This window comes from Bombina bombina, chromosome 4 (genome assembly GCF_027579735.1).
Source record: "Bombina bombina isolate aBomBom1 chromosome 4, aBomBom1.pri, whole genome shotgun sequence".
Taxonomy (NCBI): Eukaryota; Metazoa; Chordata; class Amphibia; order Anura; family Bombinatoridae; genus Bombina; species Bombina bombina.
In genome coordinates, this window is record NC_069502.1 from 327,732,674 (window position 1) to 327,748,889 (window position 16,216).

At 39.5% G+C, this 16,216-nt stretch overlaps 1 protein-coding gene across 1 annotated transcript in view; it reads right to left on the reverse strand.

Annotated features, from left to right (window-relative positions):
* Positions 1-16,216, reverse strand: part of DHX36 (DEAH-box helicase 36) — a 195,585-nt gene that overhangs the window by 118,456 nt on the left and 60,913 nt on the right. The window contains exons 14-15 of the mRNA XM_053710066.1: positions 15,232-15,296; positions 14,475-14,618 (exon numbers count right to left, since the gene is read on the reverse strand). Coding sequence (XP_053566041.1) covers positions 14,475-14,618; positions 15,232-15,296 — 209 coding nt within the window. The remainder of the gene's footprint in view (positions 1-14,474; positions 14,619-15,231; positions 15,297-16,216) is intronic.

Here is a 16,216-nt window from a genome sequence, read left to right on the forward strand (position 1 = left end):
ACAGAAGAAATATAAATAAATTAAATTATGAACAATTTAAATAAAGAAAAAACGTTACTGTTTCTTTAAATTTCAAAACAAAACTGCTTTATTTTTGATGCAATGCAAAAACGGAACTGCTTTAATTTTTTAACAAATACAAAAACAAAACTGCTTTATTTTACAAGATATTGAGTAATAAAAATGTCTTAACACCTCAAAACCGCTTTATTTTTTAAAACCTGAATCTAAACTGGAGCTGTTTCAGTAATGCCAGGCTAACAAATGACAGTTAAACTTGAAAAACGATAAAAACATAATTTATGTAAGAACTTACCTGATAAATTCATTTCTTTCATATTAGCAAGAGTCCATGAGCTAGTGACGTATGGGATATACATTCCTACCAGGAGGGGCAAAGTTTCCCAAACCTCAAAATGCCTACAAATACACCCCTCACCACACCCACAAATCAGTTTAACGAATAGCCAAGAAGTGGGGTGATAAGAAAAAGAGCGAAAGCATCAAAAAATAAGGAATTGGAATAGTTGTGCTTTATACAAAAAAATCATAATCACCACAAAAAAAGGGTGGATCTCATGGACTCTTGCTAATATGAAAGAAATTAATTTATCAGGTAAGTTCTTACATAAATTATGTTTTCTTTCATGTAATTAGCAAGAGTCCATGAGCTAGTGACGTATGGGATAATAAATACCCAAGATGTGGAACTTCCACGCAAGAGTCACTAGAGAGGGAGGGATAAAATAAAGACAGCCAATTCCGCTGAAAAATAATCCACACCCAAAATAAAGTTTAAATCTTATAATGAAAAAAACTGGAATTATAAGCAGAAGAATCAAACTGAAACAGCTGCCTGAAGTACTTTTCTACCAAAAACTGCTTCAGAAGAAGAAAACACATAAAAATGGTAGAATTTAGTAAAGGTATGCAAAGAAGACCAAGTTGCTGCTTTGCAAATCTGATCAACCGAAGCTTCATTCCTAAACGCCCAGGAAGTAGAAACTGACCTAGTAGAATGAGCTGTAATCCTTTGAGGCAGAGTTCTACCCGACTCAACATAAGCATGATGAATCAAAGACTTTAACCAAGACGCCAAAGAAATGGCAGAGGCCTTGTGACCTTTCCTAGAACCAGAAAAGATAACAAATAGACTAGAAGTCTTTCGGAAATCTTTAGTAGCTTCAACATAATATTTCAAAGCTCTTACTACATCCAAAGAATGTAACAATCTTTCCTTAGAATTCTTAGGATTAGGACACAATGAAGGAACCACAATTTCTCTACTAATGTTGTTAGAATTCACAACCTTAGGTAAAAATTTAAATGAAGTCCGCAACACTGCCTTATCCTGATGAAAAATCAGAAAAGGAGATTCACAAGAAAGATAACTCAGAAACTCTTCTAGCAGAAGAGATGGCCAAAAGAAACAAAACTTTCCAAGAAAGTAATTTAATATTCAGAGAATGCATAGGTTCAAAAGGAGGAGCTTGTAGAGCTCCAAGAACCAAATTCAAACTCCAAGGAGGAGAAATTTACTTAATGACAGGTTTGATACGAACCAAAGCCTGTACAAAACAATGAATATCAGCAATCTTTCTGTGAAACAGCACAGAAAGAGCAGAAATTTGTCCTTTCAAGGAACTTGCAGACAAACCTTTATCCAAACCATCCTGAAGAAACTGTAAAATTCTAGGAATTCTAAAAGAATGCCAGGAAAATTGATGAGAAGAACACCAAGAAATGTAAGTCTTTCAGACTCGATAATATATCTTTCTAGACACAGAATTACGAGCCTGTAACATAGTATTAATTACGGAGTCAGAGAAACCTCTATGACTAAGAATCAAGCATTCAATCTCCACACCTTCAAATTTAATGATTTGAGATCCTGATGGAAAAATGGGCCTTGAGATAGGTCTGGTCTTAACGGAAGAGTCCAAGGTTGGCAGGAAGCCATCCGAACAAGATCCGCATACCAAAACCTGTGAGGCCATGCTGGAGCCACCAGCAGTACAAACGAACGCTCTTTTAGAATCTTGGAAATCACTCTTGGAAGAAGAACTAGAGGCGGAAAGATATAGGCAGGATGATACTTCCAAGAAAGCGACAATGCATCCACTGCCTCCGCCTGAGGATCCCTGGATCTGGACAGATACCTGGGAAGTTTCTTGTTTAGATGAGAAGCCATCAGATCTATTTCTGGAAGACCCCAGATTTGAACAATCTGAAGAAAAACCTCTGGGTGAAGAGACCATTCGCCCGGATGTAACGTCTGGAGACTGAGATAATCCGCTTCCCAATTGTCTATACCTGGGATGTGAACCGCAGAAATTAGACAGGAGCTGGATTCCCCCCATACAAGTATTCCAGATACTCCTTTCATAGCCAGAGAACTGTGAGTCCCCCCTTGATGATTGACATATGCCACGGTTGTGACATTGTCCGTCTGAAAACAAATGAACGATTCTCTCTTCAGAAGAGGCCACGACTGAAGAGCTCTGAAAATCGCACAGAGTTCCAAAATGTTGATTGGTAATCTCGCCTCCTGAGATTCCCAAACCCCCTGCGCTGTCAGAGACCCCCATACAGCTCCCCAACCTGTCAGACTCGCATCTGTTGAGATCACAGTCCAGTTTGGATGAACAAAAGAAGCCCCTTGAACTAAACGATGGTGATTTGTCCACCACGCCAGAGTGTCGTACAATCGGATTTAAATATATTAACTGTGATATCTTTGTATAATCCCTGCACCACTGGTTCAGCATACAGAGCTGAAGAGGTCGCATGTGAAAACGAGCAAAGGGGATCGCGTCCGATGCAGCAGTCATAAGACCTAGAATTTCCATGCATAAGGCTACCGAAGGGAATGATTGAAATTGATTTCAGCTTGTCGAAACCTTCAGTTTCAGACGTCTCTTGTCCGTCAGAGACAAAGTCATGGACACTGAATCTATTTGGAAACCTAAAAAGTTACCCTTGTCTGAGGAATCAATGAACTCTTTGGTAAATTGATCCTCCAACCATGTTCTTGAAGAAACGACACAAGTCGATTTGTATGAGATTCTGCTAAATGTGAAGACTGAGCAAGTACCAAGATATCGTCCAAATAAGGAAATACCACAATACCCTGTTCTCTGATTACAGATAGAAGGGCACCGAGAACTTTTGAAAAAATCCTTGGAGCCATTGCTAGGCCAAACGGAAGAGCCACAAATTGGTAATGCTTGTCTAGAAAAGAGAATCTCAGAAACTGAAAGTGATCTGGATGTATCGGAATATGCAGATATGCATCCTGCAAATCTATTGTGGACATATAATGCCCTTGCTGAACAAAAGGCTGAATAGTCCTTATAGTTACCATTTTGAATGTTGGTATCCTTACATAACGATTCAATATTTTTAAATCCAAAACTGGTCTGAAGGAATTCTCCTTTTTTGGTACAATGAATAGATTTGAGTAAAACCCCAGACCCTGTTCCAGAACTGGAACTGGCACAATTACTCCAGCCAACTCTAGCTCTGACACACATTTCAGAAACGCCTGAGCCTTCACTGGATTTATTGGAATGTGAGAAAGAAAAAATCTTCTTGCAGGTGGCCTTACCTTGAAACCTATTCTGTACCCTTGTGAAACAATGTTCTGAATCCAAAGACTGTGAATCGAATTGATCCAAATTTCTTTGAAAAATCGTAATCTGCCCCCTACCAGCTGTGCTGGAATGAGGGCCGCACCTTCATGTGGACTTGGGAGCTGGCTTTGGCTTTCTAAAAGGCTTGGATTTATTGCAGACTGGAGACGGTTTCCAAACAGAAACCGTTCCTTTAGGGGAAGGATCAGGCTTCTGTTCCTTATTCTGACGAAAGGAACGAAAACGATTAGCAGCCCTATATTTACCTTTAGATTTTTTATCTTGAGGTAAAAAAGTTCCTTTCCCCCCAGTAACAGTTGAAATAATAGAATCCAACTGGGAACCAAACAATTTATTACCTTGGAAAGAAAGGGAAAGCAAAGTTGACTTAGAAGACATATCAGCATTCCAAGTTTTAAGCCATAAAGCTCTTCTAGCTAGAATAGCTAAAGACATATACCTGACATCATCTCTAATGATATCAAAGATGGCATCACAAATAAAGTTATTAGCATGTTGAAGAAGTTTAACAATGCTATGAGAATTATGATCTGACACTTGTTGCGCCAAAGCCTCCAACCAAAAAGTGGAAGCTGCAGCAACATCAGCCAAAGAAATAGCAGGCCTAAGAAGATTACCTGAACATAAATAAGCTTTCCTTAGAAAGGAATCAATCTTCCTATCTAAAGGATCCTTAAAGGAAGTACTATCTGCCGTAGGAATAGTAGTGCGCTTAGCAAGAGTAGAGATAGCCCCATCAACTTTAGGGATTTTGTCCCAAAACTCTAATCTGTCAGATGGCACAGGATACAATTTCTTAAATCTTTTAGAAGGAGTAAAAGAATTACCCAGATTATTCCATTCCCTAGAAATTACTTCAGAAATAGCATCAGGGACAGGAAAAACTTCCGGAATAACTATAGGAGGTTTAAAAACCGAATTTAAACGCTTATTAGATTTAGTATCAAGAGGACTAGAATCCTCCATTTTTAATGCAATTAAAACTTCTTTAAGTAAAGAACGAATAAATTCCATTTTGAATAAATATGAAGATTTATCAGTGTCAATATCTGAGACAGAATCCTCTGAACCAGAAAAATCCTCATCAGAAACAGACAAATCAGAATGATGATGTTCATTTAAAAATTCATCTGAGAAATGAGAAGTTTTAAAAGACCTTTTACGCTTACTGGAAGGAGGAATAACAGACATAGCCTTCCTAATATATTTAGAAACAAAATCTCTTATATAAACAGGAACATCCTGAGTATTAGATGTTGATGGAACAACAACAGGTAATGGAATATTACTAATGGAAATTTTATCTGCATTAGCAAGTTTATCATGACATTCATCACAAACTACAGCTGGAGGAACAGATACCACAAGTTTACAACAAATGCACTTAACTTTGGTAGAACCAGCATCAGGCAACGTTTTTCAAGAAGTAGCTTCTGATCCAGGGTCAATCTGAGACATCTTGCAATATGTAAGAGAAAAAACAACATATAAAGCAAAATCTATCAAATTCCTTAAATGACAGTTTCAGGAATGGGAAAAAATGCCAATGAACAAGCCTCTAGTAACCAGAGGCAAAAGAAAAATGAGACTTAAATAATGGGAAAAAAAGGTGGAGACAATAATGACGCCCACATTTTTTAGCGCCAAAAAAGACGCCCACATTATTGGCGCCTAAATGCTTTTGGCGACAAAAATGACGCCACATCCGGTGACGCCGACATTTTTGGCGCAAAACGTCAAAAAAACCAGAATTTATGTTTACCTGATAAATTACTTTCTCCAACGGTGTGTCCGGTCCACGGCGTCATCCTTACTTGTGGGATATTTTCTTCCCCAACAGGAAATGGCAAAGAGCCCAGCAAAGCTGGTCACATGATCCCTCCTAGGCTCCGCCTACCCCAGTCATTCGACCGACGTAAAGGAGGAATATTTGCATAGGAGAAACCATATGATACCGTGGTGACTGTAGTTAAAGAAAATAAATTATCAGACCTGATTAAAAAACCAGGGCGGGCCGTGGACCGGACACACCGTTGGAGAAAGTAATTTATCAGGTAAACATAAATTCTGTTTTCTCCAACATAGGTGTGTCCGGTCCACGGCGTCATCCTTACTTGTGGGAACCAATACCAAAGCTTTAGGACACGGATGAAGGGAGGGAGCAAATCAGGTCACCTAAATGGAAGGCACCACGGCTTGCAAAACCTTTCTCCCAAAAATAGCCTCAGAAGAAGCAAAAGTATCAAACTTGTAAAATTTGGTAAAAGTGTGCAGTGAAGACCAAGTCGCTGCCCTACATATCTGATCAACAGAAGCCTCGTTCTTGAAGGCCCATGTGGAAGCCACAGCCCTAGTGGAATGAGCTGTGATTCTTTCAGGAGGCTGCCGTCCGGCAGTCTCATAAGCCAATCTGATGATGCTTTTAATCCAAAAAGAGAGAGAGGTAGAAGTTGCTTTTTGACCTCTCCTTTTACCAGAATAAACAACCAACAAGGAAGATGTTTGTCTAAAATCCTTTGTAGCATCTAAATAGAATTTTAGAGCGCGAACAACATCCAAATTGTGCAACAAACGTTCCTTCTTTGAAACTGGTTTCGGACACAAAGAAGGCACGACTATCTCCTGGTTAATGTTTTTGTTAGAAACAACTTTCGGAAGAAAACCAGGTTTAGTACGTAAAACCACCTTATCTGCATGGAACACCAGATAAGGAGGAGAACACTGCAGAGCAGATAATTCTGAAACTCTTCTAGCAGAAGAAATTGCAACCAAAAACAAAACTTTCCAAGATAATAACTTAATATCAACGGAATGTAAGGGTTCAAACGGAACCCCCTGAAGAACTGAAAGAACTAAGTTGAGACTCCAAGGAGGAGTCAAAGGTTTGTAAACAGGCTTGATTCTAACCAGAGCCTGAACAAAGGCTTGAACATCTGGCACAGCTGCCAGCTTTTTGTGAAGTAACACAGACAAGGCAGAAATCTGTCCCTTCAAGGAACTTGCAGATAATCCTTTCTCCAATCCTTCTTGAAGAAAGGATAGAATCTTAGGAATTTTTACCTTGTCCCAAGGGAATCCTTTAGATTCACACCAACAGATATATTTTTTCCATATTTTGTGGTAAATTTTTCTAGTTACAGGCTTTCTGGCCTGAACAAGAGTATCAATAACAGAATCTGAGAACCCTCGTTTTGATAAGATCAAGCGTTCAATCTCCAAGCAGTCAGCTGGAGTGAGACCAGATTCGGATGTTCGAACGGACCTTGAACAGAAGGTCTCGTCTCAAAGGTAGCTTCCATGGTGGAGCCGATGACATATTCACCAGATCTGCATACCAAGTCCTGCGTGGCCACGCAGGAGCTATCAAGATCACCGACGCCCTCTCCTGATTGATCCTGGCTACCAGCCTGGGGATGAGAGGAAACGGCGGGAATACATAAGCTAGTTTGAAGGTCCAAGGTGCTACTAGTGCATCTACTAGAGTCGCCTTGGGATCCCTGGATCTGGACCCGTAGCAAGGAACCTTGAAGTTCTGACGAGAGGCCATCAGATCCATGTCTGGAATGCCCCACAGTTGAGTAATTTGGGCAAAGATTTCCGGATGGAGTTCCCACTCCCCCGGATGTAATGTCTGACGACTCAGAAAATCCGCTTCCCAATTTTCCACTCCTGGGATGTGGATTGCAGACAGATGGCAGGAGTGAGTCTCCGCCCATTGAATGATTTTGGTCACTTCTTCCATCGCCAGGGAACTCCTTGTTCCCCCCTGATGGTTGATGTACGCAACAGTCGTCATGTTGTCTGATTGAAACCGTATGAACTTGGCCTTTGCAAGCTGAGGCCAAGCCTTGAGAGCATTGTATATCGCTCTCAGTTCCAGAATATTTATCGGTAGAAGAGATTCTTCCCGAGACCAAAGACCCTGAGCTTTCAGGGGTCCCCAGACCGCGCCCCAGCCCATCAGACTGGCGTCGGTCGTGACAATGACCCACTCTGGTCTGCGGAAGGTCATCCCTTGTGACAGGTTGTCCAGGGACAGCCACCAACGGAGTGAGTCTCTGGTCCTCTGATTTACTTGTATCGTCGGAGACAAGTCTGTATAGTCCCCATTCCACTGACTGAGCATGCACAGTTGTAATGGTCTTAGATGAATGCGCGCAAAAGGAACTATGTCCATTGCCGCTACCATCAAACCTATTACTTCCATGCACTGCGCTATGGAAGGAAGAGGAACGGAATGAAGTGTTTGACAAGAGTTTAGAAGTTTTGTTTTTCTGGCCTCTGTCAGAAAAATCCTCATTTCTAAGGAATCTATTATTGTTCCCAAGAAGGGAACCCTTGTTGACGGAGATAGAGAACTCTTTTCTACGTTCACTTTCCCTCCGTGAGATCTGAGAAAGGCCAGGACTATGTCCGTATGAGCCTTTGCTTGAGGAAGGGACGACGCTTGAATCAGAATGTCGTCCAAGTAAGGTACTACTGCAATGCCCCTTGGTCTTAGTACCGCTGGAAGGGACCCTAGTACCTTTGTGAAAATCCTTGGAGCAGTGGCTAATCCGAAAGGAAGTGCCACGAACTGGTAATGCTTGTCCAGGAATGCGAACCTTAGGAACCGATGATGTTCCTTGTGGATAGGAATATGTAGATACGCATCCTTTAAATCCACCGTGGTCATGAATTGACCTTCCTGGATGGAAGGAAGAATTGTTCGAATGGTTTCCATTTTGAACGATGGAACCTTGAGAAACTTGTTTAGGATCTTGAGATCTAAGATTGGTCTGAACGTTCCCTCTTTTTTGGGAACTACGAACAGATTGGAGTAGAACCCCATCCCTTGTTCTCCTAATGGAACAGGATGAATCACTCCCATTTTTAACAGGTCTTCTACACAATGTAAGAATGCCTGTCTCTTTATGTGGTCTGAAGACAATTGAGACCTGTGGAACCTCCCCCTTGGGGGAAGCCCCTTGAATTCCAGAAGATAACCTTGGGAAACTATTTCTAGTGCCCAAGGATCCAGAACATCTCTTGCCCAAGCCTGAGCGAAGAGAGAGAGTCTGCCCCCCACCAGATCCGGTCCCGGATCGGGGGCCAACATTTCATGCTGTCTTGGTAGCAGTGGCAGGTTTCTTGGCCTGCTTTCCCTTGTTCCAGCCTTGCATTGGTCTCCAGGCTGGCTTGGCTTGAGAAGTATTACCCTCTTGCTTAGAGGACGTAGCACTTGGGGCTGGTCCGTTTCTACGAAAGGGACGAAAATTAGGTTTATTTTTGGCCTTGAAAGACCTATCCTGAGGAAGGGCGTGGCCCTTACCCCCAGTGATATCAGAGATAATCTCTTTCAAGTCAGGGCCAAACAGCGTTTTCCCCTTGAAAGGAATGTTAAGCAATTTGTTCTTGGAAGACGCATCCGCTGACCAAGATTTCAACCAAAGCGCTCTGCGCGCCACAATAGCAAACCCAGAATTTTTCGCCGCTAACCTAGCCAATTGCAAAGTGGCGTCTAGGGTGAAAGAATTAGCCAATTTGAGAGCACGGATTCTGTCCATAATCTCCTCATAAGGAGGAGAATCACTATCGATCGCCTTTTCTAGCTCATCGAACCAGAAACACGCGGCTGTAGTGACAGGGACAATGCATGAAATTGGTTGTAGAAGGTAACCTTGCTGAACAAACATCTTTTTAAGCAAACCTTCTAATTTTTTATCCATAGGATCTTTGAAAGCACAACTATCTTCTATGGGTATAGTGGTGCGTTTGTTTAAAGTAGAAACCGCTCCCTCGACCTTGGGGACTGTCTGCCATAAGTCCTTTCTGGGGTCGACCATAGGAAACAATTTTTTAAATATGGGGGGAGGGACGAAAGGTATACCGGGCCTTTCCCATTCTTTATTTACAATGTCCGCCACCCGCTTGGGTATAGGAAAAGCTTCTGGGGGCCCCGGGACCTCTAGGAACTTGTCCATTTTACATAGTTTCTCTGGGATGATCAAATTCTCACAATCATCCAGAGTGGATAACACCTCCTTAAGCAGAGCGCGGAGATGTTCCAACTTAAATTTAAATGTAATCACATCGGGTTCAGCTTGTTGAGAAATTTTCCCTGAATCTGAAATTTCTCCCTCAGACAAAACCTCCCTGGCCCCCTCAGACTGGTGTAGGGGCATTTCAGAACCATTATCATCAGCGTACTCATGCTCTTCAGTATCTAAAACAGAGCAGTCGCGCTTACGCTGATAAGTGGGCATTTTGGCTAAAATGTTTTTGATAGAATTATCCATTACAGCCGTTAATTGTTGCATAGTAAGGAGTATTGGCGCGCTAGATGTACTAGGGGCCTCCTGAGTGGGCAAGACTCGTGTAGACGAAGGAGGGAATGATGCAGTACCATGCTTACTCCCCTCACTTGAGGAATCATCTTGGGCATCATTTTCTGTGTCACATAAATCACATCTATTTAAATGAGAAGGAACCTTGGCTTCCCCACATTCAGAACACAGTCTATCTGGTAGTTCAGACATGTTAAACAGGCATAAACTTGATAACAAAGTACAAAAAACGTTTTAAAATAAAACCGTTACTGTCACTTTAAATTTTAAACTGAACACACTTTATTACTGCAATTGCGAAAAAGTATGAAGGAATTGTTCAAAATTCACCAAAATTTCACCACAGTGTCTTAAAGCCTTAAAAGTATTGCACACCAAATTTGGAAGCTTTAACCCTTAAAATAACGGAACCGGAGCCGTTTTTATCTTTAACCCCTTTACAGTCCCTGGTATCTGCTTTGCTGAGACCCAACCAAGCACAAAGGGGAATACGATACCAAATGACGCCTTCAGAAAGTCTTTTCTATGTATCAGAGCTCCTCACACATGCGACTGCATGTCATGCTTCTCAAAAACAAGTGCGCAATACCGGCGCGAAAATGAGGCTCTGCCTATGATTAGGGAAAGCCCCTAGAGAATAAGGTGTCCAAAACAGTGCCTGCCGATATTATTTTACAAAATACCCAGATTAAAATGATTCCTCAAGGCTAAATATGTTTATATATGAATCGATTTAGCCCAGAAAATGTCTACAGTCTTAATAAAGCCCTTGTGAAGCCCTTATTTACTGTCTGTAATAAAAATGGCTTACCGGATCCCATAGGGAAAATGACAGCTTCCAGCATTACATCGTCTTGTTAGAATGTGTCATACCTCAAGCAGCAAAAGTCTGCTCACTGTTCCCCCAACTGAAGTTAATTCCTCTCAACAGTCCTGTGTGGAACAGCCATCGATTTTAGTAACGGTTGCTAAAATCATTTTCCTCTTACAAACAGAAATCTTCATCTCTTTTCTGTTTCAGAGTAAATAGTACATACCAGCACTATTTTAAAATAACAAACTCTTGATTGAATAATAAAAACTACAGTTAAACACTAAAAAACTCTAAGCCATCTCCGTGGAGATGTTGCCTGTACAACGGCAAAGAGAATGACTGGGGTAGGCGGAGCCTAGGAGGGATCATGTGACCAGCTTTGCTGGGCTCTTTGCCATTTCCTGTTGGGGAAGAGAATATCCCACAAGTAAGTATGACGCCGTGGACCGGACACACCTATGTTGGAGAAAATGACGCAATCACGAACAACTTCCAGCGACAAGAATGACGCCGGAAATGACAAAGAAATTTTTTGCGCCAAAAAGTCTGCGCCAAGAATGACGCAATAAAATGAAGCATTTTCAGCCCCCGCGAGCCTAACAGCCCACAGAGAAAAAAGTAAATTTAAAGGTAAGAAAAAATTGATTATTCATATGCATTATCCCAAATAATGAAACTGACTGTCTGAAATAAGGAATATTGATCATCCTGAATCAAGGCAAATAAATGTTTAAACACATATATTTAGAACTTTTACATAAAAGTGCCCAACCATAGCTTAGAGTGTCACAAAAAATAAGACTTACTTACCCCAGGACACTCATCTACATGTAGTAGAAAGCCAAACCAGTACTGAAACGAGAATCAGCAGAGGTAATGGTATATAAGAGTATATCGTCGATCTGAAAAGGGAGGTAAGAGATGAATCTCTACGACCGATAACAGAGAATCTATGAAAAAGATCCCGTAGAAGGAGACCATTGAATTCAAATAGGCAATACTCTCCTCACATCCCTCTGACATTCACTGCACACTGAGAGGAAAACCGGGCTCCAGCCTGCTGCGAAGCGCATATCAACGTAGAATCTAGCACAAACTTACTTCACCACCTCCATGGGAGGCAAAGTTTGTAAAACTGATTTGTGGGTGTGGTGAGGGGTGTATTTGTAGGCATTTTGAGGTTTGGGAAACTTTGCCCCTCCTGGTAGGAATGTATATCCCATACGTCACTAGCTCATGGACTCTTGCTAATTACATGAAAGAAATACAGATATCCATACACAGGAAGTCAGAGAATAACAAATGCACAATAGATACATTTTTACCTCACACAAGCCGCGCCTAGCGTGGGCGTGTCAAAAATAAAGTTTCAGCAGACATCTTAATGCAAAAACGTTAATAAAACCACCAAAATGAGCCAAATTCTCCTCAAGTCCCCAGTGCCTGCAATACTGCCATACATAATGCCCCTTACAATACTAGGACTAAAGTATTAAATATCCCTGTTAGGGAAATAGTAAAGTGCCATGTCTTTTCCTTAAAGCTGCTTAAGAAAATAAATAAGCACTTGCCTCAATAAAATCTGCCTGGCAGCAAGGCAGCTCACTATGTTTGGAGAGGTCCTTTCCCTCACATTGACCTGTGGAAAATAATAATAATAAGGGCAGCAACTTTTATTTAAATATGAGGGAGGCACAGTGGGAATTACGTCCCACAAGTTCCCTTTGCTTAAAAACCACTAATGCTCTACTGAAGAGACTGAAATGGACTACAGCTACACCCTGGAGTAAAAACAGCACATACTAGTACTGCAAATAAAATAATAAACTCTTGATTGAAGAATCTTTTCAGACACCTAACTTTACCACTTCCTTACACTAACATAGGCAAAGAGAATGACTGGGGTTGGATAGAAGGGAAGTGATATTTAACAGCTTTGCTGTGGTGCTCTTTGCAGCCTCCTGCTGGCCAGGAGGTGAATATCCCAATAGTAATTAGATGATCAGTGGACTTATCGTGTCATTAGAAAGAAAGCTATTTTGTATTGCCCAACGGGCAAACTACCAAGTAAAGTTGCTAATTTAGTATATTTTAAAAATATAGTGCTAGCATAGCAGAAATATTACACAACAAATAATATTACCCTTTTCTGTACTGAGTTTTTAACGATTACGGTGAATCCTGAATTTAGCCCAGAGCGGTCTTACACAATGGAAGAGTAAAGGTCTAATCTATATTAAACAACTTTTAACACCAGACTTAGTGATTAATAATTTCCATAATATTTCAATGCAATTTAGCTTACCCAAGATAGACTTTTTTGCCTTTCTGCAAATCAGACATTACATTAATGAACTCCAAAAAAAATATAAGCCACACTGGTTATTGGGAATATTAAGTAGTAGAATCAAGTTGTATCAGGAAGAGGTAAATTCTATATCTCATTTGTATTATTTAGTTCATTCATATTTGAATCCAAAACAAGTGGAAGGAATACAAGGAAGATGGGAAAATTATTTTCCAGATATCAATACTACAGAGGTGCAAGATAGCCCAAAAATAATTAATAAAACGGGTACCAACGACTTGGAGGGAATCACATTTGAAATTAATAAATAGGGTTTATATAACAGCATATAGCTTGAATAAATGGTATAAAACAACTCAACCATGTCCCAAATGTAATTCAGATACCGCAGACATCTGCCACTATTTCTGGTCCTGTCCTAAAATTTCTCAGTTATGGACACAAATTAACTATTGGCTAAAAAGGATATTGGAAATAGAATGGGAGATTTTAGCAAAACAATTTTCTTAACTAAATACTCAAACCAATGTAGGAATAAGGAATTAGTCAATACAATAATACTAGTAATAAGAAATCTCATTCTAAAAAGATGGAAGTCCTTCAGACCTCTTAAATTTGTTGAATGTAAAAAGGCTCTGATAATACAGTGTACTATGGAACAATACTCCCTGCAATAGACTACTAATTTGCAGTTGAAAAGTTTCTTTAATAAGTGGATACCAGTTATCAAAACGCTTCCAAAAAGAAAATACAGATTCAACTAGTAAGACCATTTAGTAAAACAAAATATGTATTACAAAATGTTAATGCAGGCTATCTTCTAGAGTTCTGGATAGAACATTAAAGGAGGTTGGAGGGAGAGACAGGAACAGAGGAAGGTTTTTGTCCGCCATTATTCCCCCCTTTTTTTTTTCTTTTTCTCTTGCTCCCTTTGCCCCACTTCTCTGGTCAGAACAAGATGGTAGTAGTATACTATTCATGTTAGTACATATGAGGAATAAGTTTATATGACTGCTAAATTTAAGATGGTATTGGCACCGATGTACCAAAATGAATCATAGATGTTATTTTGTATTAAATATGTCCATTTGCTTTGTATAATGTGTTGACTTTATCAGAGGCAATTGTCCTCTACCTTGTTTATTTTTGATAATTGTACATCATATAATCTGAAAATTGAATACAAAATATAAAAAAAACCGCATTACATTTTAGTGGAATAAAGCTAAGGGGGGAATTTTTTTTTAGATACTTAACACATTCTATATTAGAAACACATGCATTTGTATACTGCATGCTCTGCACACCAATGTGTTGCAGAACAGGCTTGTCTACATAAAAATATTAGCTTATGAAAAACAATATACTCTCACCTGCCTGCACGACCTTTCCTTTGCTTGGCATTGGCACGGCTGACCCATTCGGGATTCATTGTGCAGATGTTGTTGTTTGTATCATAGTGCGTCTCTTTGATTTTTCCTCCATCAATAACGTGCACAACATCATCTATGGTGATGCTGAAACAAACAAAACCAAAACATAATTAATAGTGGTTTCAAAACTAATTTCACATTTGTTATTAGATATCAGTAAGGAATAAAAACAACAGATGATGAACCATGAATATACATAATCAGGAACATAGTGAGAACATCTTTATTAACAGCAACTAATAACATAAATATTGCTCTAGATTTAGAAAATTATAATTTAAATGAGTAATTTGAGGTTATGTTTAGGGGAAATGGCAGATTGCTCTAAATATAAATGTTGTAAAGATTAATACAAAGGCATTTAAAGGGACACTAAAGTGAAAATTAAACGTTCATGATTCAGATAAAAGCAAGGAGTTTTAAGAGATTTGCCAATTTACTTCCATTATCCAACTGGCACATCCTGACGGCTGCCACATGATACAGGACGATGTCAAATTGAAGTAAATTTAGAAATTTGTTGACAAAAAAAAATCTACTGCTCATTAAAATTTAGAGTAAGTGCTATTGTGTTATCTTGCTACTTATGCACTTATTAATTATACAATTCTTCAATATTTAATGGTCCTTTTATTTACTTTTTAATGTGTTCCACAAGACTAGAAAAAAGCAGCATATTATACAGTTGCATATTTACCTGGTCTCGGCAATATTGGTAGCAATTACAATTTTTCTTACTCCAGGTGGAGGTCTTTTAAAAACCTGGAAGTACAATGGTTACCTTTATGAATTTTAGAATTCCCTTTAAAGGGATACTAAACCCAAATGTTTTCTTTCCTGATTCAGATAGAGCATGCAATTTTAAGCAACTTTGTATTTTACTCATATTATAATTTTTTCTTTGTTCACTTGCTATCTTTATTTGAAAAGTGAGGAATTAAAGCAAAGGAGATGGCCCATTTTTGTTCAGCACCATAGACAGCGCTTTCTGATTGGTAGCTACATTTATCCACCAATCAGCAAATGCAACCCAGGTGCTGAATCAAAAATAGGCAGGTTCCCAAGCTTACATTCTTGCTTTTCAAATAAAGATAGCAAGAGAAAGAAGAAAAAGTGATATTAGGAGTAAATTAGAAAGTTGATTAAAATTGCATACTCTATCTGAATCTTTTTAGAAAAAAATTGGGTTTAGTGTCCCTTTAAATAGCACAAAGTATATTGCAAATTACACACACACACACACAAGAGAGAGGATGAACAAGTGATGTATTAAGTGCCAATCTAAAACAGTAGCCTGAACAAGCTATATACTATTGGCAGTGGCTCCATCTCTATCACAGTAGTGTCCCACTTTGTGTACATGACACTTCCATTATCACCCATGCAAGTACCATATAGTGTAAGTCAGTTATTTGCAACTTTTTTTCCCGTGGCACACTTTTTTACAATAAAAAATCCTGCGGCACACCACCATCCCAAATTTTTACAAAATCACACATTGAAGCCTAATACAGGATATATATACAGTATATGTATATATATACACACACACACACACACACTGTACTGTGCTGTCATGCCATGCCTCCTACAAACTATACATGACATATTGACATTCATTCACAAACAATCATAATGATTGCCTGTGAATGAATGTCAATGTCATGGTTGTAAATGATGCC